General features: G+C 41.1%; 1 protein-coding gene across 2 annotated transcripts in view; it reads right to left on the bottom strand.

Annotated features, from left to right (window-relative positions):
* The window catches only part of SETD3 (SET domain containing 3, actin N3(tau)-histidine methyltransferase), a 48,983-nt gene that overhangs the window by 9,569 nt on the left and 11,783 nt on the right, over positions 1-27,631 (bottom strand). For both annotated transcript variants that reach the window (XM_081192691.1, XM_081192690.1), the window contains exons 4-8: positions 26,489-26,637; positions 25,874-25,946; positions 22,947-23,203; positions 3,477-3,535; positions 1,811-1,925 (exon numbers count right to left, since the gene is read on the bottom strand). In XM_081192691.1, the coding sequence (XP_081048817.1) occupies positions 1,811-1,925; positions 3,477-3,535; positions 22,947-23,203; positions 25,874-25,946; positions 26,489-26,637 (653 nt within the window). The remainder of the gene's footprint in view (positions 1-1,810; positions 1,926-3,476; positions 3,536-22,946; positions 23,204-25,873; positions 25,947-26,488; positions 26,638-27,631) is intronic.

The raw sequence follows: 27,631 nt of genomic DNA, 5'->3' as shown, positions 1-27,631 counted from the left end.
AAATTGCAAATTTGGATCCCCCCCCCCTTCCAAAAATGCTTAAAGCTAAATGCAAATTCAATGTTACAGTGCTGGTCAGGTTTAGTTATAGGTCCCCACTACAGTTCATGGACTGAGGGTGGAAGGGCAACAGATAGGAGGACTCCTCCCTTTATTACAGCTGGCTACATTCCAGCCATACAAATTATTGAGGTTTAAACGAACGCACACTCTATCCAGGCAAAACTCATGCATATCATCCCAGTTGAAGGACACATCTACTCGGGCAAAAGCACTTGAAGGGGGCTAGGGTTAGGGTTAGCGAGAGGCATGGAGGAGCACCAGCCTGAGGGAATGCCAAGGGCTAGACAGAGAGGCTTGCAGGGCTGCATATGGACCTAGGCTTGAGATTGCTATATTATTTGCAGCTATGTTTTGAGAAGGTGCATGAGGTTCAGAAATGTCTTTGCCAACCAAATGGGACAGTGCAGATGTCCCAGCGCAGATGAAAACTGTTTACACCCAGGTGTGCTACAACACATGGGCAAGTCCTGTCAATGAAGCATTTCCCTGTGAGCTTAGCACAACTCTGGCCTCTGATTCCATACTGATGCTCCATGAAATCCTGACTCACTGCATGAAAGCTGGAAGAGAGATGACCCTGCCTTCTTTGAAGTCTGCTGCAAAGTTGGTGGAGAGATGTTTCTCCAGTCACGTCAGCTATAATGCATCTCTATTCTTGCTCTACCCCATGGGCCTTTCTTCTTCTTCTTCCACAAGCTAAATAATAAAAGGCTCTTTTGGTTTTAGCTGGAACCGTGTCCATCCTGCTTTCTCTTGCTCCTGACACTACTAATTAGATCATCCTGTTCCAAGAACTCTGTCAAGAATACTGTCTTCATGTATTTCTCATTGTTATTTTCTAGCGGTTTTGTGACTTGACAGTCAAACTGGTTGCTGGTGCTGCCAGAGGTTTAGAGCCTACTGGACGGAGAGGATCATCATGCAACAAGCCCAAAATTATTAGTATTAATACTATAGAAAAACAGAGATACAAGAGATCCATCAGCTGGTATCAAACATCATAGCTCGAGAAAGGAGGCAACATATCTCTGTTTTTACTGCAGATTTGGATAAAGACAACTTCTGCACAAAGCAGTTCCTTTGCATATACTTTCTCCCCCCAGCAAAACTTGTATTGATGATTTTGTTCCTCAACATTATATTGTACTTCTTCTCCTTTCCAGCTATTAGTTTTAAGGTGGTACGGTCCTCTGAAACAAACATTTGGATCCCCAAATCAACACCTTTCATGCCTAGAGGGTGCCCCCCATTCTGCTGCTTACTACAGTCATACCTCGGGTTGAAGTAGCTTCGGGATGAATATTTTCGGGTTGCGCTCCACGGCGACCCGGAAGTAACGGAGTGCATTACTTCCAGGTTTCACCGCTCACGCAGACACTCAAAATGACACCATGCGCATGCGCAGAAGCGGCGAAATGTGACCCGCGCATGCGCAGTCGGGTCTTACGTTTACTTCAGGATCTGAACAGGGTTCTGGAACGGATCCCGTTCGTATCCAGAGGTACCACTGTATTGGAATTCTTTTACCTCCGAGTGTCTGGCTCCTTCTTTTTGTGTGTGTTAAACACCTGTTAAAAATATCTCCTTCGTCCTGACATATTTAGTGTTGTCTTGACAACCTGAGACATATCCATTATCCCAGGGATAGCCACTGTGAATTAGTCAATGTGCTGTTGGACTCTCTCTCTCTCTCTCTCTCTCTCTCTCACACACACACACACACACCCCCCAACAACACTGTTCTTACCAGCCCATTGGTGTGATTACACATGTCCCATAAAGGAATCAGTGCTAAGGTAACCCGGGAACCATCCTCAGCAGGAATCTGGTTTTGTCGTGTCATGACAGAGGAAACTGCCCATCTACAAGACAAAATACTCAGTTTAGTGAAAGCCATAGATAGACAAAAAGTTCCAATTCAGATTATAATCCTTCCCAACTTTCTGCCAATAGCAGGGGAAAAAATCTGCTCTTAGTACCAACCAGTCGGGTGAAAAAGACACATTGTTAGAATTGAACAGGGTGCCTCTGAGCACATCAAGAGCCAAGGAATAACTGTTCAGTATAAGAACTGAAATGAGTTCACAGTTCTTTCAGAAGAACATCATTCTTTCTCCATTTCAACAACCTAGGTTTTTTGGGGGGTGGGGTGGGGTGGGTCATTTTGCTTGCTGTACTGTCTTCTGTCCACGTATGGTGACCTTTAAAGCGATATACAGCTTTGGCCCTTGAAGGAGCATCTCCACCCCCATTGTCCAGTCCAGACACTGAGGTCCACCTCTGAAGGCCTTCTGTCGGTAACTTCATTATGAGAAGTGAAGTTACAGGGAACCAGGCAGAGGGCCTTTGCGGTAGTGGTGCCACCCTGTGAAGCACCCTCCCACCAGATGTCTATGAGATAAATGTCTATATGACTTCTAGAAGACATCTGAAGGCAGCCCTGTATAAGGAAGCTTTTAATGATTTATGGTTCATTGTATTTTAAGTATTTTGTTGGAAGCCACCAAGAGTGGCTGGGGCAATCTAGTCGGATGGGAGAGGAGTAATAATAACATTATTGTTGTTGTCGTTAATAGTAGTAGTAGTAATAATAATAATAATAATAATAATAATAATAATAATAATAATAAATCACTTGCAGCATCTATCTTCTGAAAACCTAAAGGAATGTGGGACAGACTAAGCAAACAAACAAGTTGTATCCAGTTTTGCTTAATGTATTGGTTTGATGTGACAGCTCAATAATAAGTCAGAAAATTAAGATAATTTCTCTGGGAGTCAATTCAGACATAGCAAGACTTCTTTGAATGTAATTCCTTTTCTTACAAAGCATGCTCCAGCATATATATATATATATATATATATATATATATATATATGCAGGTTTTGGTGTCTTCGGGTGTCTTCCCGTGTAAGAGTTGGGGTGTCTAGGCGACGTTTCGACGAGGTTTCGCCTAGACACCCCAACTCTTACACGGGAAGACACCCGAAGACACCAAAACCTGCATTCCTGTACCCGTGAAAATCTACGAAAGCAATATATATATATATATATATATATATATATATATATATATATATATATATATATATGTATGTGTGGTCTTACTTTTGTTTTAACAGATACCAGAGTATTAAATAGTAACTATGGGCCAAGGCCAATTAAAAAAGTAATATAAAGCATTAAGAAACGTAATACAACAGCATTTAGAAACAACAATTAACTAATGCTAACTGGTTAGCTATAAAACTTTTGATGGTAAAATCTAGATGGCTAAATTAATTATATTCTCTGATCTGTAATATAACTGCTATGGCTGGACCAGGGATTCATGATTAATAACTTGATTATTTTCTGGGGAAGCATTTGAAGGCATTTAACAACCCACTTTTATATAAAAAGGGAAACCAACCTGTAATCATCATAAGTGAAAGAATCCTTTAATGGCAGTTTGCTGGCATTAGGATGGGTCTGAGAAATAAGAGGATTCAGAGAAGAGTTGAAAAGGAAAAACAAAACAAAAAACAACAACCAGAAATCAGTCAGCAGAATTTCATTATTTAGCTGCCTAACAGATCCTAACAAGAGCCAAATGAAGCAGGAGGCGTCCAGCCGCGCTACAGAGGGATCATCATGCTATTATGCTCTCATACATCACTGTCAACTTAATTTGTTGTGCCCAGCAGCCGCTATAAATCTGTTTCTTCATATTTCAAAGACTGGAACCCACAACATCTCTCACACACACATTTAAGGTGGACTCCCATCTCCACGCCACACATAAAAACTTGATTGAGAAAAAGCTTGTCCCAATTATTTTCTTTTCTTAACCTGAAGTGTTAATTCTATGTTCTCCTTAGTCACACTTTAGGGGTGAATGTATTTTAAGCATCTCTCTTCCTTTACATCCAAAAATGCTTCTTTTTCTTTTTTTAAAATAAAAACAATCAGACGTTACATACACCTTGCAAGTCATAATACATTTAAATGTTGAAGCAGTTATGGTCACATGCATAGGTTATATAATTATATTTTGGACATACCACATGTTAAAGGCTGAATGCCTCTGCACCTTACAAGGCAGTAAGCCCTATTGAGATAAATGGAATTAAGCTCTGAGTAACCATGCTTAGAATTGGGAACGTAGGAAGCTATTGGTCCCTCTACTTCAGTGTTGTCTCTATGCTGACTGGCAGGGACTCTCTAGGATTTGGGATGGAGTCTCTCTGGTCTTCTCTGATCTGGTGGAGGGGAAACCAAGGCGGGTAAAAAGGAAAGCCTCTTCCCATCTATGTGAAGGAAATGTGAACTTGCCATTCCTACTCCCTCTGCAGAATGCTGGGATCTCACTCTGGGGTTGGGTTGAAATACTCCACATCTGTTGGGAAAAGAATTCTGAGCAGGGAGGGGTTGTTTGTTTGTGTGCATTAACCATCCCTCTCCCCCCCCCCGGATAGCTCTGCATGATACTCTTAATTTTAGGGTTGAGGGTTTGAGTCCCATGTGTTGGGTGAAAGACTCCTGCACTGCAGGGGGTTGGACTAGATGATCCTAAAGGTCCCTTCGAACTCTGCAAATCTGAATCTAAAATCTCTCCCTTTGGGAAGGAGCTCATAACATGCCCAGTGCCTGCCGCTCAGCCAGCCCCAGAAAGAGGAAGCTCAACGACTTTGGGGGTGTCTCAGGAATTTTACTTTCTGAAATATGGCAAGCCTACCTTAATTATTATGAGGAAATAAGAATGATTTAAAAGAGGAATTAATTACACAGAACTAGCCTCACGTTTCTGGCCAACCGACTTCAAGTACTTCCAAAGCCACTTTGCCTTATGCACTTTAAAACACAGTAGCTAAAAAGAATCATAGCCTTTTGAACATGCTTAAAAAAAACCCTTTCCCCTCTTAAGAGATTGAGAGCCATTAACAGTATCATTTTAATATTCCATTTCAATTACAGTTGAATAGGCAGGTTTCAGTAAGTGATCAAATGAATGGTTATTTCTAATGATACAAATGAGTTTTGCTTGGATGTATCTTTGCAACACTGTTAATGCAAGGAGCTCTATGTAGTGTGCTCCTTTTTTCTTTTTTCTTTACTCTTGATGCATTAGCATCACAAGTGCATGGTAATTTATCATCTCTCACAGTAATGTACTTGCTGGCACTGTGTGCAGGACAGTAGGGGATGAGGTAAAAGTGGCTCAAACCGTAAATCAATTAGAAAACAAAAGCTTGTGCTCAGTGCACAATTTTAGGCAAATTATATATTACAAAAGACTGCCAATTGGGTGTTATGTCCCAGGTGTCTGCTCTCTCCAACCCCTTAAATTAGCCCTATGGATGGACTAGCTCTGAAAACCACGGCTCTCTCAACTAATAAAAAATAAGTGATTTGGTTTACATGCAAAATTTCATTTCAGACTATTTTAGTTGCATATTCTCAGAATAATTTGTGTTAAGCTCAGTGTCACAATTTAGGATAGTCATTATCACTAGTCTCATTATAAATCAAAAAGCATATTGAAATCAAAACCAAGCACATAATTTTTCAGTTATCCCGTTTTTGCTGTTTGACAATGTGGGCATTGATACAGTGAAAATATATAATTCAAGGTTACACAAATGGTCCGATTTTGGTAAAAGTTACCTTGACAAGTACAAAATGTTCACAGATAACTGGTTATTAATTTGCTTAGATATTTTGCATTGACATGGCGGGGAAAAACACATTAGAAAGCCAACATCTTGTCTTGTTATGGGCAAACCCTTTTTGAAAATACCTATGGACATCATAAAACAACCTTAGACAAAAAGTGCTGTTATTGTACATTATTTTTGTGTAACAATTCAACTAAGAAAAGGGTTCTTCCAGTTAAGCGGTCATACCCTTTGGTTAAGATCGCTCTGAAGCAAAAATGGGATTGCTAGAATGGCTATGACTCCACCTACTGGTACCAAACTGGAACACATTTAATACAGAATACAGCCTTAGAACTCTTGTCTTAAAAACATGCAGAAGGGCAATTTTCTTCAAGATGGAATTTAACATCGATTAAGATATAGTTGATCAGATTACTTCACCACAGACTGAAAGAAGCTAACTTTTTCAGAGAATGAAAGCTCACACAGACCTTATTGTTTGGAAATCTATGTTTATCCAGTAAAAAATGACAAAAACAAAAACGACGTTGGCTTACAGAAAATTAAAAACTGACCTTGCTTTTGTTTTCATTATGATTTTTTAAAATAACAACAACAGCTCTTTAAACAAGACAACAATACAACTGATTCCGATGTCACATTAAACCAGAATTCACCTAATAAACCCGGTCAGTGGAAGCTCTGTTTGCACAATGGGACTTTCAACCACAAAAGCAATTAGCTGAGGGGGTCAGGGGAGCCCCAAGAACAATGTATGAGGTGAGGGGGATTCAACTGTGGCTTAATGATTCCCTGCTTTGCTGTACTTATGCCCATGCCAAACCACAAGCTTGTTGTGTCCTTCGAACTTGGGCTCTACAAACAAACCACAAGCCATAGCCCAAGTTTGTTATCAAGTGATTGCTACATTGCAGGGGGTTGTATTAGATGACCCTTCCAACTCTACAATTCTGACTCCAATGCAACAAAGCAAGGCTTGTGGCTTTTTGCAGCCATGATCGAGGGAAGAGTGAAATGGGGAATTCTGAGTAGCGTTATACATGAACTATGGTTTAATATGACATTCAAATATATAGTCATACCTCGGAAGTCAAATGGAATCTGTTCCGGAAGTCTGTTCGACTTCCAAAACGTTTGGAAACCAAGTAAACTCCTGCAGCCAATCAGAAGCTGCAGAAGCTGCGTCAGACATTCGGGTTCCGAAGAACGTTTACAAACCGGAACACTCACTTCTGGGTTTGTGGCATTTGGGAGCCAAAACGTTCGACTCACAAGGCATTCAACTCCTGAGGTACGACTGTATCCATAAAGTCACTTAAAAGCCTTGTACTGAACAGACCAATTTAACCTCACGAAAAAAGGAGCAGATCACTGCCTCTGGAAAATCACCACTAAAAGGGCTCTGCTTCACATGCTAGCGGGTTCATGAACAGAGGAAGCCTAGAGCAGAGCCTCAATACATAGAAACTTGCCTATTACTACCTCAGGCTATGCAAATGGGCATTTCCTAAGGTATTCTGGTCCGGGACATAATCTTAACAGTACACTCTCATTAAAAACATGCAATCTACACATCCACTCTGTGTCAAGAGTAACCAACATGGTGCCCTTCAGATGATGTGGACTACAACTCCCATCATCCCTCAACGCTGGTCATGACTGGGGCTGAAGTGAGTTGTAGTCCAAAATCTGGAGAGCATCATTTCAGTTGCCCCTGCCCTAAGGGACTATGTGACCCATGTGTAAATGCTATGTTAGTCATCCCTTGGTTACTAACCTGATTCCAGCTCCTTCTCAGTATTTTCACATTTCCTGCCCCAAACATACAAATTCATCAAACACTGCCCATAGAAGAAAGTTGCAACAGAATGCAAACTTGATTATGCATTTTGAAGTGTATGCTTTGCCCATAAAGGTATTATTTCAAGGAGGAAAACATAGGACTTCTCAATCTGTGGATGCACATTTATAGTTCCAGTTTTATCCTGGTTGTGTTGCCGATACCAAAATAGCACTGAAAGTGGACACATTCCATATCTAACACAATTGGTGTTTAATAATGTGTTAAATGGCAAAAACTAAAAATGATCAGGGAAAATAAAAGTCAACAGCTTTATACAATGTTTTTGAAAGCCATCTGTACCTTTTAAGATACTTTTTTCAAAGGAAATTTCCTTATTTGTACAGTTCCAGAAATCAAGCTCTACTCTTAATGGAGCACAGGAAACAATACTGAATTATAATACAAAATTATTACTGTTTCACAGCAACATATACGTGTTTAGAGAATTGTGTTATAAAGAAATTAATTGCTGAATTTCTGAGAATGCTTTCCAGAGTTTTAAAGTATGTTGGCGTATCTCTGCTGAAGTGACCAAGAGAAGAATACTCTGATTAAAAAATCGATTTAGCATGCAGCTTCTCTTTACAGTCCCTCGGTAAAAATGAAATCTCCCTAACAAACACTTAATAAAACCTGTCAATATATCTAGAAAGAAAAATGACACAAATGCATTAAGTATTAAATACCCTTGGAAAAAGTCACATATTCCATGAATTTTTGATGTACTATCTTGACATTAATGTAAAACCTTGATATTTATAATTGACAGATATTTAATAAAGTATAGAATATGGCTGCTGCAGAGCATGCAAATTTTTCAGGTTGATCAAAAAGAGATAGACACTTATTCAAATGAAGCAACCAGTTGATAAATGGCAAAAATCAGATCTTTTAAGTTCATGCTTCCTTAGCTTTAGAAACAGTATTACATTCACTTTATTTTAGTCAACTCTGAGTATGTAGCAGACTTCTAAAAAAATGCAAATGGGAACATTAGGACAAATGCTTAATTGAAAAGCACACACTGCCGTTTTATTGGACTAGTAATAAGACTATTTACATGGATATTTGTAAACAAAGAAAGGTTTGGAGATGGGAAATTTAATTCTAATAGATGGTGAATCAAGAGACCATAGCTATGTATGTCTACCTCAATCACTAGGATCGTGGTCAGCTCCATTTAAAAGGTAAAGGTACCCCTGCCCGAACGGGCCAGTCTTGACAGACTCTGGGGTTTGTGCGCCCATCTCACTCTATACTTAATAATTTATCGAGATTATAACTAACACTTTAACACATAGCTAGGCAATTCCATAACTGACATAGTGAAGAGTTCACATGCCACCTTGGAAAATATATTATCACCTCTTCTCCTGTCAATGGGAGCCTTGCTCTTAATTATTCCAATTTTACAAATATATTAGTGCAGAGAAAAACAAAAAGAGAAGGAAGGAGAGAACAAGAGCCAACACTGAAATGTGCCGAAATATCAGCTGCCACTTGCATTGCTGTTTAATGTATTGGATTAGCAATCAGAAAACTACCTTCAACTGTTTTCCTGCAGCGAGTAATGGCATTGCAGAATCTGGATTGAGTTCATTCCTGTATTAATAGCTCACACATGCATCTGAGTTCACTGACCAGTTAATGTTAACTGTATGCTGTAGAATATGATGGCTGCCAGAAGAGGCCTTCAGAAGTCCATGTCTTCACATGAGCTTAATTTGCTGGTGAAAAGAATCCATACATTAATTCTCATCTTTCCAACAGCCACAAGGAATCCCTGAATGGCACCAAGATGAGGTTATTTTCTTTGTATCATCTCAACGTGGGTTATAGTTAAGACCTTTGTGGCAAAAAAGCAAGGGGACTTTAAGGTACTTAGAGGCTTAAGATTTTCACCTTGTTAAGTTGCATGTCTTTGAACACAGAGCTCAAGGCTTTTTCCCCCTTTTGACCAAGCACAATGCTTTGCTGCCTCATTCTCAGTGGTCTCCCCTTTATCCTAATGAGATCTTTTTTCCTCAGCCCCTTCCTATTAATAGGCAGGAGGGGGAGGAGAGATCTCATTAACAATCAGTCTGGATGCTACATGATGATTTCAGGCCAACGTGTAAAGTGTGCAGAAAAAACAAGCATGTGCCATGCATGTGCATAAGGCTTGCTCCAGTAAAATCTGTCAGCACTTTCTGGCTGCTACTGCTCTGTCCGCCACGAAAAACCTTTGAAGCAAACAGCTCTAAGAGAACCTCTTCTCGCTAAAGTTGCTGTAACTGCAAGTCCTGTTAAACAAATAAATAACAGAAAAAGCAGATCTGCAACATTTGATTAATAAGGTACACTGGTTGATGAAGTAACTGTTTCAATATGAGTACAATACATCAAGTGGCAAGAAGAGGTATCTTAGAGGAGGCATCATCACTCCTTTTATTAGAGGCATTCCCACTCTTCCGTCACGTGGAAGCAGAATGCCTCTTCTAAACTGATACAACACATATGTACATCCACTTTAAACTATTTTATTCCTATGCAGCTTTAGCCAATCAACTAAAACTCAGCTGATTAAATCAGGTGTTCCCCTGATTAGGTAATAGCCGTATCAAAGAGAAACTCACCTGGTTTGAGTGCTTTCAAATTAAGTACTGTGTACAAGAATAACTGAAATTATGTTTGCAAATAATGAGATACGACTGAATTCAAACACCTTATCATGAAAACTACAGAAGTTAATAAGTAATATCAGCTGCTTAACAAATACGTTAACAGAATATGAACAAATAAGAGATTACATGAAAAAAATGGGCCCCCATAATCGGCAAAAATATACTACTGGATATCTGGGAAAACATTTTGCAAATGGCATATAGATTCTCCATAAATACAGTAAAAAGGGTGGACTGTTTTAAGATCATGACTAGGTGGGTATATTACTCCAATTCAGATACAAAAGATCAATATGTCAGCAATAATACTTTTTTAAAAAATAATGTAGATTGGTTTATAATCCATCTATTAAAGAATGGGTGTAGAATAAAATGCAGGAGGAAACCAAGGATTCTCAATTACAGTTAGAATCAGTAGCAAAATAATCAAGAGTAACAATATAATTTTTGCAAATATACAAAATAGTTCCAACATATAATCAAAACAATATTGATCAGAAGGCACCTTTCAATGCATTACTAGACCTAAATACTATTATCACTTTATTACTGACTACTAAACTGGGAAGCTAAATTTAGTGCCTTACTTCCAAAACCCAGCTTGCAAATTTAAATATAGAAGCAAAGCACTAACCACAGTTTGCTTATTCAAATATCACAGCAAACTACTGTTAGCAAAACTCAGGAAGTGGAAAAAAGAACTTGTGTAAAATGAGGAAGAAGGGGCAAATGAACAAGCAAAGATTTTTCTGATCACCAAGCCATGGTTTGGCATTAAATTGGAACACAGCTTAAGTGATATGCCACAAGGTAAACTAAATCAGTGTTTCCCAACCGGTGTTCCGCGGCACACTACTGTGCCGTGAGACATCGGCTGGTGTGCCGTGGGAGGGAGGCGGGCGAGGCGGGCGGTGAGAGGCGGCGGCGGCGAGGATCCGCGTCGAGCCGGGGGCGGCTCCGCGGTGGTGGTGCCGAGCGGCGGGGCAGCGCGCGCAAAAGGGAGGAGCGCGAGACAGCGGAGGAGGAGGAGGCCGGCATGTCCGGGCAGCAGCAGCAACAGCAGCAGCAGCAACTCCCGCCGCCGCCCCGTCCTCCGCCCGCTATCGCCGCCACCACCACAACAGCCGCCGCCGCCTCAGCTGCCGCCGTCCCTCAGTCCCTCGCTCTGCTGCCTCCTCCCACCCCGGCAAGGGGGAGGGAAAAAACTTTCACTTTTGTGCGTCCCTCCCGGCGTGACGCTGCGCGCTGACGTCACGGGGCGGGGCTTTAATGGTGGTGTGCCGCGAGATTTTTTTCCGGTAAACAGGTGTGCCGTTGCCCAAAAACGTTTGGGAAACACTGAACTAAATCATTCCTGATACTTAGAAGCACGCCATATTGTAACTTTATGCACAATATAAATAGCAAAAAATGTTAGCTGAACCTTCAAAGAAACATTGATAATGAAATAATCTGGGGACATACAGAGGGGAAAAAATTGCCATCTGAGTTTTGAACGACATTAAATTAATACCAAATTTCAAAATAGGGTATTTCACAACTTATTTTGAAATGAGGCCACATTGAATAAGAGTCTGCATAAATAATGCTCGACACACCCCAACACTGTTTAGCTATGGATGGGTTAGTCAAGTGCTTATCTGCCCCAGAGAATCAGTGCTGAAACAGCTGGGAGGCTACACAGCAATAGTTCCTTGCTGTGCCTTCTAACTGACTGCAACCATCTTTATGACTTTTTAAGTCTAAGAGAAGTATCATTGCATTTTTATGCCTACACCCCAACTGAAAACAATAGAGAGGGCATAGTCATGGGAAGGTGTGAGGTTGATCACCTTAAGGATATTCCAGGCCTCTTTCCTAATTCTTATTTTTTAAAAAAATTCAAGGCTTCCACCCTTTCAGTGAAAGGAATTGTAAGCAAAAATACATTATCCAGTTTCTGGCCAGTGAGGGCAAAGGAGAAGGATAACTGACAAATTAATACTAGAGGGTTTTTTCTACAATCAAACGGTGTGTGTGTGTGTGTGTGTGTGTGTGTGTGTGTGTTTAAATAAATAAATAAATAAATTTGAAGTATTGTTACAATTAATTATTATTAAAAATTAAATACCAACAAAAGCTGAGCTAAAACTGTGTCACTAGTCAATAAGAGCCTATAATTAAATGTGCATCAACCAACTTTCCAGTGTTCTACTAGCCCATACTCTGCAAGTAACTCAATGTCTTTTGAGTAGATTTCTTCAAAGTTCTTCTCTTCCAACAGTAATTCTTGTCAGCTTGCATTATGCAGAAAGGCACACTCAAAAGATGTACCCTTAGGAAACCCACACAGCTTTCTAGGGCAAACTAGATCAATCATATGGAAGGACCAGCATCCATTAAACCAAAGGTATTGGGGGGTGGGGAGAGAGAGAGAGAGATGGGTATACACATTGTAGTATCTCAAATTTATTTACTATACCCATGTCACCTTCCAGCTGGCCTATGAAACAATGAAAAAGATCGTGCCTTAGAATAAACACTAACCTAGGATAAACTCATTGAATACATTGGGACATTCTGAGTAAATATGCTTGGGATTGCAGTGTTATGAATTTTAAAGTCCCACTAATTACAATTAATTAGAATCACGCATAGATTTAAATATTTTCCATTCAATAATGTGGTGAATCAAAGTTACTAATGGTCTGATTCTATGCATATTTACTTGAAGCAAACAACAATGGAAATTGCACTCATGTATAGCACATGATGGGTATATAGTACCACTTCCAGGACTAGGGGCACCATGTCGCTGAATACCAATCGCTGGGGGACTTCCCAAAGGAAGCTGTTGGTTGACTATTGTGTCAAACAGGATGCTGGGCTCTTATGTTCTTACATAAATTGTGTTTTTTGTAAGTTTTAAAACTGTTCTCAATGTTGCATTTTAAATTGTTTTAAGCCCTGGGACCTTAGGGTGAAGGATGGGTAATTAATAATAACAAAAAACTTTGAACTATCTTGGAAGGTGGTGGCCTGTTCTTCACTGGAGGTTTTTAAGCAGAGGTTGTATGGCCATCTGTCAGGGATTTGTTACTTGTGATTCCTGCATTGCAGGGAGCTGGACTTGGTGACCCTAGGGTTCTCTGCAAATCTGATTCTATGAAGGCTTATAAATTGGTATTTGGTATTTGGTATAATCATACAATCAATAATTCAATACCCATAACCTTTACAATGTAACATTCATTTTAACGGCCAGACTCTTCAGTAATTTTTAGATACTACCAGTCAGGATGCCAATCAGAGTCTTATGTAACAGCTATTTGTTTGTTGGCATTTATAAACCACTTAATATTTTAAAAATCTCTAGGTAGCATTTTCACTGAAAGCTTAGTGAAAACACAAAAACTCTTGGTGTTCTAAACAAAAGCTATTTTCACCAGTCCACTGAAATTACCTGATATAATGGTGGTTAGCAGAACCCTTTCTACATGGCAAGAGCAGTGCGTACAAGACAGAGCAGTATGTTAGGACTTTCAAATGACTTCAGATTACTTTGGCTAGTGCAGCAATTATTGGACAGCACTCAGAGATGTGAATAGAGGGAAGCAATTATGCTTAAGTTTTATCACAGCGAACACAGAAAGAAGCATTTTATAAGTTTCACTTCAGAAACATTCCAGCCTCCTACACTGAGACGTATCACAAGACTCTAAGAGTGTATAAGATAATCCATTTTCTAATTTAGTTAAATTACTAATTTCCACCAAGATAAGTCCCTTAAATAGTTTAACAGTGCTTAGAATATATATCTCCTTTGAGTATTTCACTCTAGATACACCAGCTTTCTACTGTGCTTTGATTTTATTGAACATTCATAACTGCAGTTACATCAAGAAAAAAAAGTATTAAATCCTAACAATAAGGCCTATGTATCAGTGAAAAAGTATGATTAACTGTTGAGGCATGGAGTCCCAAAACACAGATAACTTCCCTGGGGATGGAGGCAGTTGCTCTCTGGAAGTGCAACTTGATATGAGGAAAATAAGCGGTTGTGCTATTATAGCTGCAGAATCAACCGCTCTTCTGAATTTGTGGACAGGAGAGGGGTTAGAAACCTCATCTTCTAAAGCAAGTCTCCATAGACCTCTGTATTTTCTAGCCAACATAATATTTCTCCCAAGTGCGGCTTAAAAATGTGCAGAAACAATTTCATCTAATATTGGCATATATGGTTTTGAAGCACAGCGTTTTCAGACAAAGTGTTTGGGGAGACTATTTTAATGGGATCGTAAGCCATTCAGAGAAGCAGAAATAAATTAAAAGTAGTTATGTTGGCAAGCAGGGTCCAAAATACAGGAGATAACTGTTTCCCAAATGAGAAGTTTATGATTTTCAAAATGGGAAGTTCTCACTCAGCCTCCCAATTTTCCCACTGTTACAGAAAAGGGACTTAGTGAATTGGTTTCTATTTATCTTGAAAATATTAGTATCCAAATCCTGGGTGACAGTGTAGCAAAGGGACACACTCTGCTGTGTGCTTCAGGCTGCCTAGCAGGGATCCTCACCTTGCAATATAGAATATGCTAGTTCTATACTGTGGATGGTACACACAGATCCCACTACTGGAACGCTCGTTATTCAAAATCTCAGTTATCCAAACACAAAGAATTATAACCCAACCTTGCTGATTCAAATATCAGAAGGTTGCCCACTTCCTTGTTTGTGTTATGCTGGTTGAAACCAGCTGTTTCAGGCAGAAAGCATGGAGGGAGGGAGAGGGATCAGACAAATCATGGATTAGAAATGTTCCCATAGGAAATAATGGAAATCATCAGCTCATTGTGCAAACACTCGCCTAACGAACAATTTCCTGGGAACGCACTGTGTTCGGAAAGCAGGGCTTGTGTGTCTTCAGCCCTTGATAATAATTCCACTCTTCTCCTATCTCTAGCCAAACAGAGTTTCTGCCCTCACAATATTCGTCTAATTATTATTTCAAAATGTCTTTTAATGGTTCCTTCTCACAAATTTTCCCTCATTTTGTTAGTCTCTTGCAAGGATCTGTATTGAGGCCCCAACTCATCATATTCTTTATGATCTCTCCTATCATTTCTATGTTGACAATTACAATTTTGTCTTTTCAAACTAAATCTTAAGAATTTGGTCTTGCCAGATCTTTTCTTTGCATTGTTCTCCCCCTCTTAACTAGTATTGCTATTCTTCTATAACACTTATAATCTAGGTATTGCTTTTGATTCCACTTTATCCTTTTCCTCCCATATCTGTGACCTTGCCAGATCTTTTTTCATGACCTCAATATTTCTAAGATTAATTCCTTTCTTCCATATAGCACTACTAAAACACTTTTCAATCTGTTATTATTTCTCATCTTGATTATGTTCTTCTTACCAGCCTTCCTTAATCTACATCTTGGTTCTCTTACGAATGCTGAGTCAAGTCCCATTTTCTGTTTTCATCACTTCCACAATGTTCCTGCTTTGGCTTTGTCAACTTCACTGGATTCCACTTTATTTCACACTTTAAAATTCAACTTTTAATCACTTGCCTCACTTTATATTTAATCTCTTCATTCTTTTGATACATGTCTCTTTTCTAAAACAACATTGTTATTGATCCTTATCTTTGTCTATATTCAAACCAACTTCATTCCCCCCCCCCAGTCAACCCCCTCCCCCTTTAATTACTATTCTCTTCTGCAGGCATTATGAACTCTTTATCTATGCCTTTCTGCTAAATTGTGAAGTCCCTTTATGAGTGTTTCCCCCCCATTTGTAAATCACCTGATATAGCGACTATATAATGTGATACCTCTAGAGTGTAAAGGTAAAGATAAAGAGACACCTGACCATTAGGTCCAGTCGTGACCGACTCTGGGGTTGCACGCTCATCTCGCTTTATTGGCCGAGGGAGTCAGCGTACAGCTTCCGGGTCATGTGGCCAGCATGACTAAGTGAACCAGAGCAGTGCACGGAAATGCCGTTTACCTTCCCGCCGGAGCGGTACCTATTGATCTACTTGCACTTTGATGTGCTTTCGAACTGCTAGGTTGGCAGGAGCTGGGACCGAGCAACGGGAGCTCACCCCGTCACGGGGATTCGAACCGCCGACCTTCTGATCGGCAAGTCCTAGGCTCTGTGGTTTAACCCAACAGCGCCACCCGCGTCCCTTGCCCTCTAGAGTGTAAGTTACACATTAATTAATTAATTAAATTACAACATTTCCTCTTCTGGATGCTTGCTTGATTTCATTCTTCATCTCTAGATCTTCCCAAACATTTTCATCAGGGAACGATAGTGTGTCCCCAGTACGTACTAAAATACTACTGGGACCAAAAATCATCACCCACAATGATTCTGTCCCTTTGGGGATTTCTAGCTTGCTGGAGTCAATGCCCTATTTAACTTCCAGAGCAACACCACCTCCAGTATGTCCTTCCTGTATAGTTTATATCCAGAGATTGCTGTGCCCCACTTATTCTCTAATACATGTTGCACCACCACCACTCCATAAGAACATATCTATGCCAATATACCTTGCTACATATTTTCTACTGTAAAAAGGCCTCTGTGTAAAGAGAGCATCTCAGGGAGATCCTTTTGCTGACTTGGCAACTGCACTCAGGAGTGGGTACCTCTCCTCTGGCATGCAGATCGAGGAGGAAGCAGCTGTCTGGACTGCATTCTGGCCTTGCCACTGTAGCACCTTGCCTGTAGGGATGAATATAGGGAAATACACTCCTGGTCCTTAACTGTGCAAAAGCAATAGACAACAGGCAGGTGTGTTAACTGTATGATGGTTTCACCTTTCCCTGTCCGTAGAACTTTTAGAAAAGTAGCTTTGAAACACTGGAAAGCTGCTGTGAAATGATCAATATGGAGACATTAAAGAATAGTTAACGCCCCTGACAACCGTTTTGTGGTTCTTTCCCCCCTGGAAGCAATTCAAATTATACTGAAGACTGAGGAATGTTAGTTTTCTAGGGGTGTTATTTTGGCAGTAGAGACATAATACTGTTTTGAAAGCAATACTTACGTTGAAATGTTTTGTTACTAAGAAGGTGAATGAAAAGCTTTCATCATTCACTTTTTTCCCCCTCTCTCATTTCCCAATCTGGCAGAAAAGGGGGTTCAGCTGGGAAAGTACTGCTGCCTACGTTTTATGAGCTAAAGAGCACTGCTCTGCAATAATCTATGGACCAATTCCCCTTGACAGAAGGCTGCGACCATGCCCCTTGTGAAGCTGGGGGAAAACTTAAAACAGAAAACCACTGCATATTCATTTACAAAGGCAAACTAAATTATAGATCTTCAAGGAACAAGGAATCAGGAATCTCACTCTGAATGTAAAACTATATGGCTCCCTCTTGTGCTTATTACACCACATTTCAGTGCATAGAGAATCCAGCATTATGCAATAAATATAACAGATTCTGTTCACTCTGCTGTGCACATTCAGTGCCCATAACATGCTAAAGGTAGTAACACACGCAAACTGGGGGGGGGGGGCAAGCAAATGGACATATTAGAACAAACTGCAAACCCCTCCTGAAGTAACTTGAACATCTAAGCCCAAAACCCTTTCTCTTTCTTGAAGTGCAATCTTAAGAGATCCAGTCACCTGCCTCCGTTCACATTTTAAGTATCAAATTGCATACATTTCAATGGTGTCAGTGCTGTCCTTTGCCTGGAGCAATGGGCTATTTCTGGCAGGCCAGCGATGCACCTGTGTTTAGTTGTCAAACCAGACTAATATTCAGCTGGGAGCAACTGTAAAAGGAAGAAGTCTCTGCCATCTTCATGAACATTCAGACTACTTAGAGACAGGTAGAGCTCGGCTGAAAACTGCCCTCTTTTAAACCTCCCCTCTGCTCTCATGAAGAAGCGATTACTGGCTACCAAACAAACATAACACATCTCAAAAGAATACCTCAAAATGCCATCACTTTACAAAAAGCCACCGTGGTGCACGAAAGAGTGCTGAACTTGGACTCAGGTCAGCCTTGAAACTCAACTATGCCACTGATTTCATACCTGTTTTCCGTGGTGATTTTGTCCTATGCTTGATTTTGCATTTTTAGTTTTTCTTTTTTTAAAAACCTATGCCAGTCATTATCACAGGGTCTTTGTGAGAACAGGAGGAGATAAGATACTATGTATTTATTTGCCAGCTGATGGAAAGGATGCATTTTTTAAAGTAGTTCTAGTTGCCTCTCATACAACCCCTTGGATTTCCAACGAAATATGGCACAATTCACTAGACAGCGACAACAATGCTTGAAATCTGTAAAGCACTTTCAGGTGTTTGAAATGCTTCATGTGCATATCTAATTGCAATCCTTACAACGGCCCTGTAAGATAAATCAGTATTATTCGCCATCTACAGGTGGCTTGGGAGATATGGGAAAGAATGGCTTACCTAAGGATCAACTAGTGAGCTAATGACAGAGATCAGATTCAAATCACGGGCTTCCTGGTTAGTAGCTCTATCTCTTAGCTGCCACAAAATGTTCTTGTTCAGAGCTCCAGCCAGTTAGCCATGCTCTCTTCCAGCAGACCATCTCTACCCATCCCTGCTTTAATGTCTCTCCTTTCCAGCATGCTCTGTCATCACTGGACTGTTTGTGTTTCGTTCTTTTGCTCCCTTAGGCTATAAAAATATTGCTAGCATTTCAACAAATCTCAGCATTCTTCAGACTCTGCTGATACTTCTTTATTGTTTCTCAGTGGCCCCATCTCCATCAGCACACACCACCTGAGTTCACTATTATAGGGACTGATATATGACTGAATCTCATATGGGTAAGAGGTTAGTAGATTGGGGTTGTTTTTTTAAATGATGCAACAGCAGCTAGGCCATAAGAGCATGAGCATAAGAAGAGTTGAACTTTAGGTGCAATATGCATTTTAACAGGTCCCTCTTAAAGAACATACAGACACCCCATTATTCCTCCCAAGTACATCTCTCACTTGGAAATTCTGGCAAGATGATGATCACACCTCTGTCCTCTTGAATGTCAGTAGTACATGTAAATTATAAATTAGCTATCATGCCATTTAGTGGTAAACTTTACTAACTTTGCACTAGGGTAACATATGGCAGGCATGAAGATTGGTTAGCCTATCAGTTAATGCAGTGTTAGATGCCTAGCGTTGCCAGTTTTAATAATAATGCTGGAGCTTATCTGTGACATTTGCATCTCATTAATATAGTACCTTCTGTTCCCAATGGAAGAAATCTAAATCTAACCCTTCATACAATAATATAAGAATTGTCCATAGGGACGCGGGTGGCGCTGTAGGCTAAACCACTGAGCCTCTTGGGCCTGCCGATCAGAAGGTCGGCGATTCGAATCCCCGCAACAGGGACAGGTCCCACTGCTCTGTCCCAGCTCCTGCCAACCTAGCAGTCTTAAAGCATGCCAGTGCAAGTAGATAAATAGGTACTGCTGTGGCGGGAAGGTAAAAGGCATTTCTGTGCGCTCTGGTTTCCGTCACGGTATTCCGTTGCGCCAAAAGCAGTTTAGTCCTACTGGCCACATGACCCGAAAAGCTGTCTGTGGACAAACACTACCTCCCTTGGCCTGAAAGTGAGATGAGCGCCGCAACCCCATAGTCGCCTTTGACTGGACTTAACTGTCCAGGATTCCTTTACCTTTTTAACCTTTTAAGAATTGTCCAGACATGGTTTGAACTCCCCAAATTATAAATACCACCTAGTGGTACTATTACAACTTTAGAGCAACCTAGACTCCTGAAGCAAAGAAACAAGACAGTTTTTGTATAAACATAGCTCTTGAAATGAAATAACGGATTTACTCAGTACTATGGAAACCTAGTGTTGATATTTTTCATATCCTCTGTAAAAAACAAAACAAAACCACTCACATAGCTTTAAAGGCAAACTGGGACTATTTTGTCTAGCCTACCTTTCGAAGTGGCTTTTATGACAACATTAAGTACAAAACTTTAATTTTAAAATATTAAAAAAACATTCTAAATAATTGTAAATAGATATTACAATTCAATAAAGACAGGCAGGAAGTAGATTATGTTTCAGCAGAGATTTTGTTCCATTAAACATTGATGGCTGAAACACGCTGCTGCATGGTACACCCATCTGTATATTGGAAACATTTCTGTGCAATAAAGGACTGATGAAGGCTGAATAACTACCTAAGAAATCTTTGCCTGATTTTTAAGGAGCCGCAAAATGATGTCTGAGAAGATGTTCTGCCAGTACACTTTACCTGAATGACACTTTTTCCATAGTGTTAACAATATAATGCCTTGATTACTCACAGGCAGCTACATTACATCTGTGGCTATGAAATGCTATGTGTGACAAGGGTAAGACATAGGTCTAAGAAAGGAACACTCATAAGGAAAATGTATACAGATTGAGAACAGACGATGCTGTGTTACAAGAAACAAATGCCATTTTCAGAACTGAAAATGTTCTCCTCCCCCACAAACCTGCCTCCTCAAAAGAGTCCACTAGCTTGTCAGCTCTACAGAGCTGTCAAGAAAGAAGGAGCTAGGGATCAATAGTACTACTGTGCAGAGGCACTCAGCCCCAGATGAGCTCCTGATGCAATGGTTTCACAGCAGTAGCTGTGATACTTTTGCCCAGGGAGCTGGCAGGTAGGCCACTACAAAGCTGCTTTTCTATCTAGATTACCTACCCAGTAGTTCCCAAGCTTCCCACTCTACAGGCTACTTAAAAACTGTTAATTATCTTGGTAGCCAACTCAATGATTTTTCTGCCTGTTGTAGCAACTGTAAAGTCCTACACTAGATGAATGATTTTAAACTGTATTTTTATTGCTTCTTTTATTTCTTATTTTTTTAATTAAAATTTGCAAATTAAAATGCAATACAATAAAACAAAATAGAAATAAAGAAGCAATAAAAATACAAGATGAATATTTAATGCGGGTATACTGCAGACCACGCGAATGAAATTCATGAACCACAGTTTTGGAATCCCTGATCTACACATCGGTGTGAATACTGGGGTGTAGGTACTGAAATAGGATTATGACTATAGGAACTATGGTCAGGAATGAAAGTCAACACGTGAACACACAGGAGAGAACTTTACCTGCAGCCAAAGGGTTGCTTACTCTATGATGTAGCTGTTTCCATGCCTCTAAAACTAAGTGATTGTCTGCCTCTTCTACAGAGCAAAAAAGCAACTACAGCAAAAAAGAGACAAAGTGAGCAAAGCTCCGAGACTGAGCCTATAGTTCTTTCCTGCTCATTCATGTACCCTCTTTGAACCCCAGCCACTTCAAAGAGTTAAGAAGCAACAACACTACTTAGTACTTTGAAGATATTATCTGGTACAGTTTGTATAAAAATGGGACTCCACAGTTCATTACGAATTTGGCTACCCTAAAAAAAGATACAGAAGAGAGCTACAGGGGTGATAAAAATCTAGATGGCGAGATACTGGTTGTGTTTAGACTGCATGAAGTAAAATTATATGGTGTCTGGGTTTTGCTGCCTTTTTATCATGGTTTAAAAAGGCCATAGTTTACTCCAGCAGAAAATTTACTCAATACTTGTAGTGTCTAAACTCAAACTAAAGCTAACTCAATTTACTAACTAAGATGACAGGACAGGAGATACACAAGTGAAGTATTTTACTACTGAAGTAAAGCACTTTTAAGATCATAAGCATGAGCACACTCTTCATAAAATAACAGTAAAATAAGTAGAGGAACATTGAAACTGCCTTACACAAAGCCAGATCACTGTTCCATAGAGCTCAATATTGTCTATAATGATTGCTAGTGGCTCTCCATAATTCACACAGGAGTCCTACCCAGATCCAGCTGGAGATGCCCAGGATTGAACTTGGGATCTTTTGCATGTGAATTCATGTGATCTACCACTGAGCTACAGTACTTCCTTAAGAGGAAATATATATGTTACCAAAAGGAATTAGGTATATATTCGGGGGGCGGGGAGCAGGGTGAAGGCTACAAACGAAGAGTCATACATGAGAATGAATGAGCTCTGCAAACAACTGAATTATTGCCATTACACTCTATATCATCTGAAGTACATCAGCAACCTTACAGGCTAAAGATTTTTCACTAAAAATGAACACAAAATTTCACAAGTGCATGCCAGATGATCGCAATCATTTTCAGATCATTTTGCACATGTGAACAAAGGAAAATGAAGCCCTTCCCATTCACTACAAAGTATCTTCTGCAGGAAACCGATATAGCACATTTTGAGTGATTCTCAAAATTCCATCACAACAACCCAGGATAGGTTTATGCAGACATCTAAAGGCTAGACACACCAGGGGCAAAAAGTAGTATTAATCAGGTATCCACTATAGAGAAAATAAAATGGTGCACTTGCGACACTGCTGACTGATGGCGGCAAAATCTACCCTCTTCCAATAACACTAGAGAGCTATCCCAAAATGTATGTCGCATGTGTGCACTCAGAACAAGACGATGTACTGCACTTCTATCAGAGGTCCTTCCATATATAACCACCACCTCCACACACAACAACTATCATAGCAACAGCATTCTGCTAGTATAAGCAATGGTAAAAAAAGTAATCAGGTTAGCATTGGTACTGTGGTACTTAGAACTTTAGGCCACTTAACAAGCCTTTTAAAAATGTCAGAGTTCTACTTTGCTATGGTCCTCATATAATGCAGTGTCTGTTCCAGGCTCTTACCTGAATAACTTTGTAGAAATAGGCGTACTGTCGAGCAGTATTTTTATATTGGCTGAAAACGTCATGTATGGCCTGAGTTGACTGAAGATATTGAACCTCATCTTCTTCAAAGTAAAGAGGAGTATTGTATTCACTTGGGAGAGTTTGGATGTAAGGCAGCCAGAAAGAACTAGGATTGCAGCGTTCACAAAGAAGGTGGAATGCTAACGTGATGTTGCCCATGGCTTGGAGAATTCGGTCTTGAGAATACAAGGATCCTAAAAAAGGAAAAGAACCCATAAAGAAATTTTAGTCCCCCTAACAGGATTCCTAAGTGCATATTAAGTGATTTCTGTAAGAAAGAAAACTTTAACAAAATAAGTAGGTCTTGCAATAACATGGGTTTTGTTTACTTCCTATTATAGACTTTCTGTAACTTTCCTGTAACCTTTAAACTGATCTAAAAATGTAATTTCAATAAACTACCGTATTTTTCGCTCTATTGGACGCACCGGACCACAGGACGCACCTAGTTTTTAGAGGGGGAAATCAAGGAAAAAAATATTATCCTCCCCCCAGCCCCAAAGAGCAACGGACAGGCTGCATGCAGCCTGTCCACTTCTCCCAGAGCTTCTCATAGACCCCCGGGTTCCCCCCCCCAGCCCCAAAGAGCAAAGAAGCCAAGACAGTGCACAGGATCCATAGCCGCGCAACCTCTCCAGCCAGGAGCTAAACCTCTCCAGTGCAGCTAAAGAAGACAAGGCAGCAAGCGCGATCCATCCCGCTCACTGCCTTGGCTTCTTCTTTAGCCTTGCGCAGCATCTTTAGTCTTGCACAACGGGATGGACTGCGCCCGCTGTCCACCGGGGCTGGACTAGATGACTCCTGGGGTTCCCTTTCAACCCTGCAATTCTATGACCTCGGAAGGTGTTTGGGGTCTCCACCACTGGAGGCTTTTAAGCAGCGGTTGGGGGACCATCTGCCTGGCGTTCTTTAGCTGTGATTCCTACATTGTGAGGGGGCTGGGCTAGATGACCCTTGGGTAGCCCTCCCAACTCTATACAGTCCTACAGTTCTGCGGCAGGAGATCCACAGCCACTTCAGACAATGCCCACTCCCAATTTTCATCTGAGAGACATGTGTCTCTCAGTACCCCCCCTACCTGCCACACTTCCCCCACCCCACTTAAGCTGAGGGAATTCCTGCCCAGAGAAACTCCCAGCAATCAAGGAGGAGGAATCCGCTGCAGCCGTGAGCAGCGAAGAGGATCCATGGTCCCCTTCCTTCCCTCCTCCGTGGTTGCTTTGAAGCAGGAAAGTGGGAGAGGAGCTGCTTACACGAGTGTAAGCTGCTCCCCTCCCACATTGCCGCTTCAAAGGGAGCCCGGGAGGAGGGAATCTGCTGCAGCCTCGAGCAGCGAAGAGGATCGATGGTCCCCTTCCTTCCCTCCTCCGTGGTTGCTTTGAAGAAGGAAAGTGGGAGAGGAGCTGCTTACACGAGTGTAAGCTGCTCCCCTCCCACATTGCCGCTTCAAAGCAATCATGGAGGAGGGAATCCGCTGAAGCCTCCAGCAGCGAAGAGGATCCATGGTCCCCTTCCTTCCCTCCTCCGTGGTTGCTTTGAAGCAGGAAAGTGGGAGAAGAGCTGCTTACACGAGTGTAAGCTGCTCCCCTCCCACATTGCCGCTTCAAAGGGAGCCCGGGAGGAGGGAATCTGCTGCAGCTTCCCCCACCTCCCGCAGAAGCCGTGCGCTCTTTAAAGGGGCTGTGCGACTTCTCCTGGCTTTTCTGAGAGGTGGGGGAATTCCCCCACCTCGGAGAAAAGCCCGCAGGAGCCGCGCAGCCTTTAAAGAGGGTGCCGCTCTTGGGGGCTTTTCCCCCAGGAGGGAGAAGGGACTGCTGCAGCCAGTCAGTCCCTTCTCCCTCCTGGAGAAAAGCCCGCAAGAGTGCACGAAGCTTGTGTGCGGCTCTTGAGGGCTTTTCCCGCCTGCCTCCCCCCTGCATTCGCTCCATAGGACGCACACACATTTTCCCTTGCTTTTTAGGAGGGAAAAAGTGCGTCCTATGGTGCGAAAAATACGGTAGTTGGCATCCATCTGTCTCAAGAGACAACAGAGCGTGCCTCTAGAGGTGAAACCAAACCGCTGTGTTAGCAGCACTGAAGTGACCTCCCTGGAGCGCAAGCCTGGGCAGTGTGTATGCAGGTCCTGGGCTGCCCAGATAACAAGACACCCCTCTTGGCCTTGCTGAGAAAAGAAAGCAGAGCAATACATTTGGCACCAGCTTGGCAGCAGGAGTTTGTCAGAAGGAGGCGTACAAGGTGCCATCCAACCATCTTAGGGACTCTACTCCATATTTGTTTAGGGTTTACTCCTTAGCCCTCTCCTCTCCTGAAGATATCCCACAAGGCAGCAGAGGTTTAGGACCAGAGTTTTCTTTCTGCTAGATGGGCTACCTTCCTAGTTGACAAGACCCATTTGCCTCTCACGTGTAGGAACCATCTTCTTGACTGTTGGACTCACCATAGGTATCATCCACTCAATCTTCCAGAGTCTGTCTTTGCATGCAAGGGAATACCTAAACTCACTGAGGGTTTGAGACCCATTGGCTACCCGCACATGGTTTAGCCAGCCAGTCAAAGCTGTTTCCGGGCTGTGGCCGCGGCTGCATGCCAACAGCTTCTAGAAGCCACAGGTGAGAGCATGGTAGGGACCAAAGGTAGACAAACTACTCCAGAAGAAGTATGAAGTGTCTCCCACCAGAGGTACTACCCCTCCCCACACACCCCAATTCAATAAATAATAATAAATAAATATGATACATTGTTCAAGCATTGTAATAAGCCCACTAGACAATTCTAACTGACAATTTTCATCATTTTGCTAGTGGAGAACTTTCCATCAATACACCCTTTGCACATCTGCAAACGCATTCAAAATCTTCTCTTACCCAAAACTGAATTTTTCGCTGATTCAACAGTCATCAACAATTTTCTGGGAACCCAGAGAAAAAGCTCTTCTGCCTAGAAAAACACAAGGAAAGTTCACAATATCATACAGATCTGATAAACATACTGGATGGTAACAAATTGTGGTAATCCGCCTGCAAAACAGCCATTCTGCTAGTGGAAGCACAGTGGCACAGTGCACAACCTAAGTCCAAGTCTTGCACCTGTGAAAGATGCTGGGCAACACCTGGTGCAACCACTATTATTATACTCTGTGACCATTAAGCCTCTGCACTATATGTGCTTGTGCAATGTTTGCATCACTAATTGGAGGAGGATGGGGAGACAGGCCATTTATACCTAACATTTTCTTTCACAAGGGACATATTAGCACATCGAGATACAGTATTGTAACATCACTGTCTTCTGGAAGATAGAGGATCCTGCTATTCCACATGAGGATCTCTGCATCAGGACCATGATTTGGACAAGCTCAACACCTGTAGTAAATTTCAAAAGATCTAGTCTTTTGCCAATTTAGTATTTCAAACACTGGGGACTGGTTGAGTGATCTTTAAATGCCCCCCATGTACCTTCCAATGCCATCCTATACTCACTTTTATCTCTCTTGTAGCTTTCAAACCAAAACCCTCTTCACCAAAGTTAGCCACTTCAAAGCCCTCTGTAGATGCACCATTCTTTCTGGCCCAGTTAATTAGTTCAGTGAAATAATCTTCTCTTTTCCCATCAAATACGACAGACAAACCTATGTACATATTTAGCAGCAGAGAAAAACACAATGAGTCACCAGTACTAATTAACACAGACGTTAAAAACGTTTAGGAAGCATTCATAGCAGCTTTTAAAATACAGTTGTACCTTGGAAGTTGAACGGAATCCATTCCGGAAGTCCGTTCAACTTAAAATGTTCACAAACCAAAGCACAGCTTCTGATTGGCTGCAAGAAGCTCCTGCAGCCAACCAGAAGCCACAGAAGCCTCGCTGGCTTCCAAAAATAGTTTGCAAACTGGAATAGTCACTTCCAGGTTTGCGATGTTCGGGAGCCAAAATGTTCGGGAACTAAGATGTTTGACTTCCAAGGTACGACTGTACAAGCAATTCAATTCAATTTGGTCAACCAAGGCTTTAATTCTCAGCGTGAAAAACAACGTGCCAATAAAAAGTGAGCTCAAGCAACTCCCAAATTCCTCAGCGAAAACACCACATATTCTGCCAGTCAAGTCACATGCTTATGAAAAGCTATTGGCCACAATTCCTTTGTTTTTCTTGACCACAGATTACATTATCTTAATTTGCCTTATATTTAGGGAGGGTTCACTTTAATGAAGTTCTCCTTGGCATCATTATGAACCTACAAATCTTTCTCCAAGTAGGCATAGGATAAGCCTCACAAGCTAGGGCAAACAAGGGAAATGGTAAAACTGTAGAATTCCATCAGAGTGAAAAGAGTTAGAAATGCCAGAATTATTTACTGTAGCTAGAGATATAAAAGGTTAAACATTCCTAACAAGGTCAATGAACTGTTTCTTAACATTATTGTACTGCAATGTTTTAAAACATGAGGAAAATACTTTATTGTATAAATGTGAACGAGGAAGTGTCTACAGCAGCACTTTTAGATTGTTCTACCTTTTTTATTTTAAAAAGTTAATATGCATGTGGAGCTCAGGCTAAGACAGATTTTCATTTTACCATGTAGAATAAAAGCACATACAGCCCACATGTGCACTTCAATAATT

This window comes from Podarcis bocagei, assembly GCF_964188305.1.
Source record: "Podarcis bocagei genome assembly, chromosome: 1".
Taxonomy (NCBI): domain Eukaryota; kingdom Metazoa; phylum Chordata; class Lepidosauria; order Squamata; family Lacertidae; genus Podarcis; species Podarcis bocagei.
The sequence above is the reverse complement of the archived record's forward strand: the minus strand, read 5'-3'. Positions and strand labels throughout refer to the sequence as shown.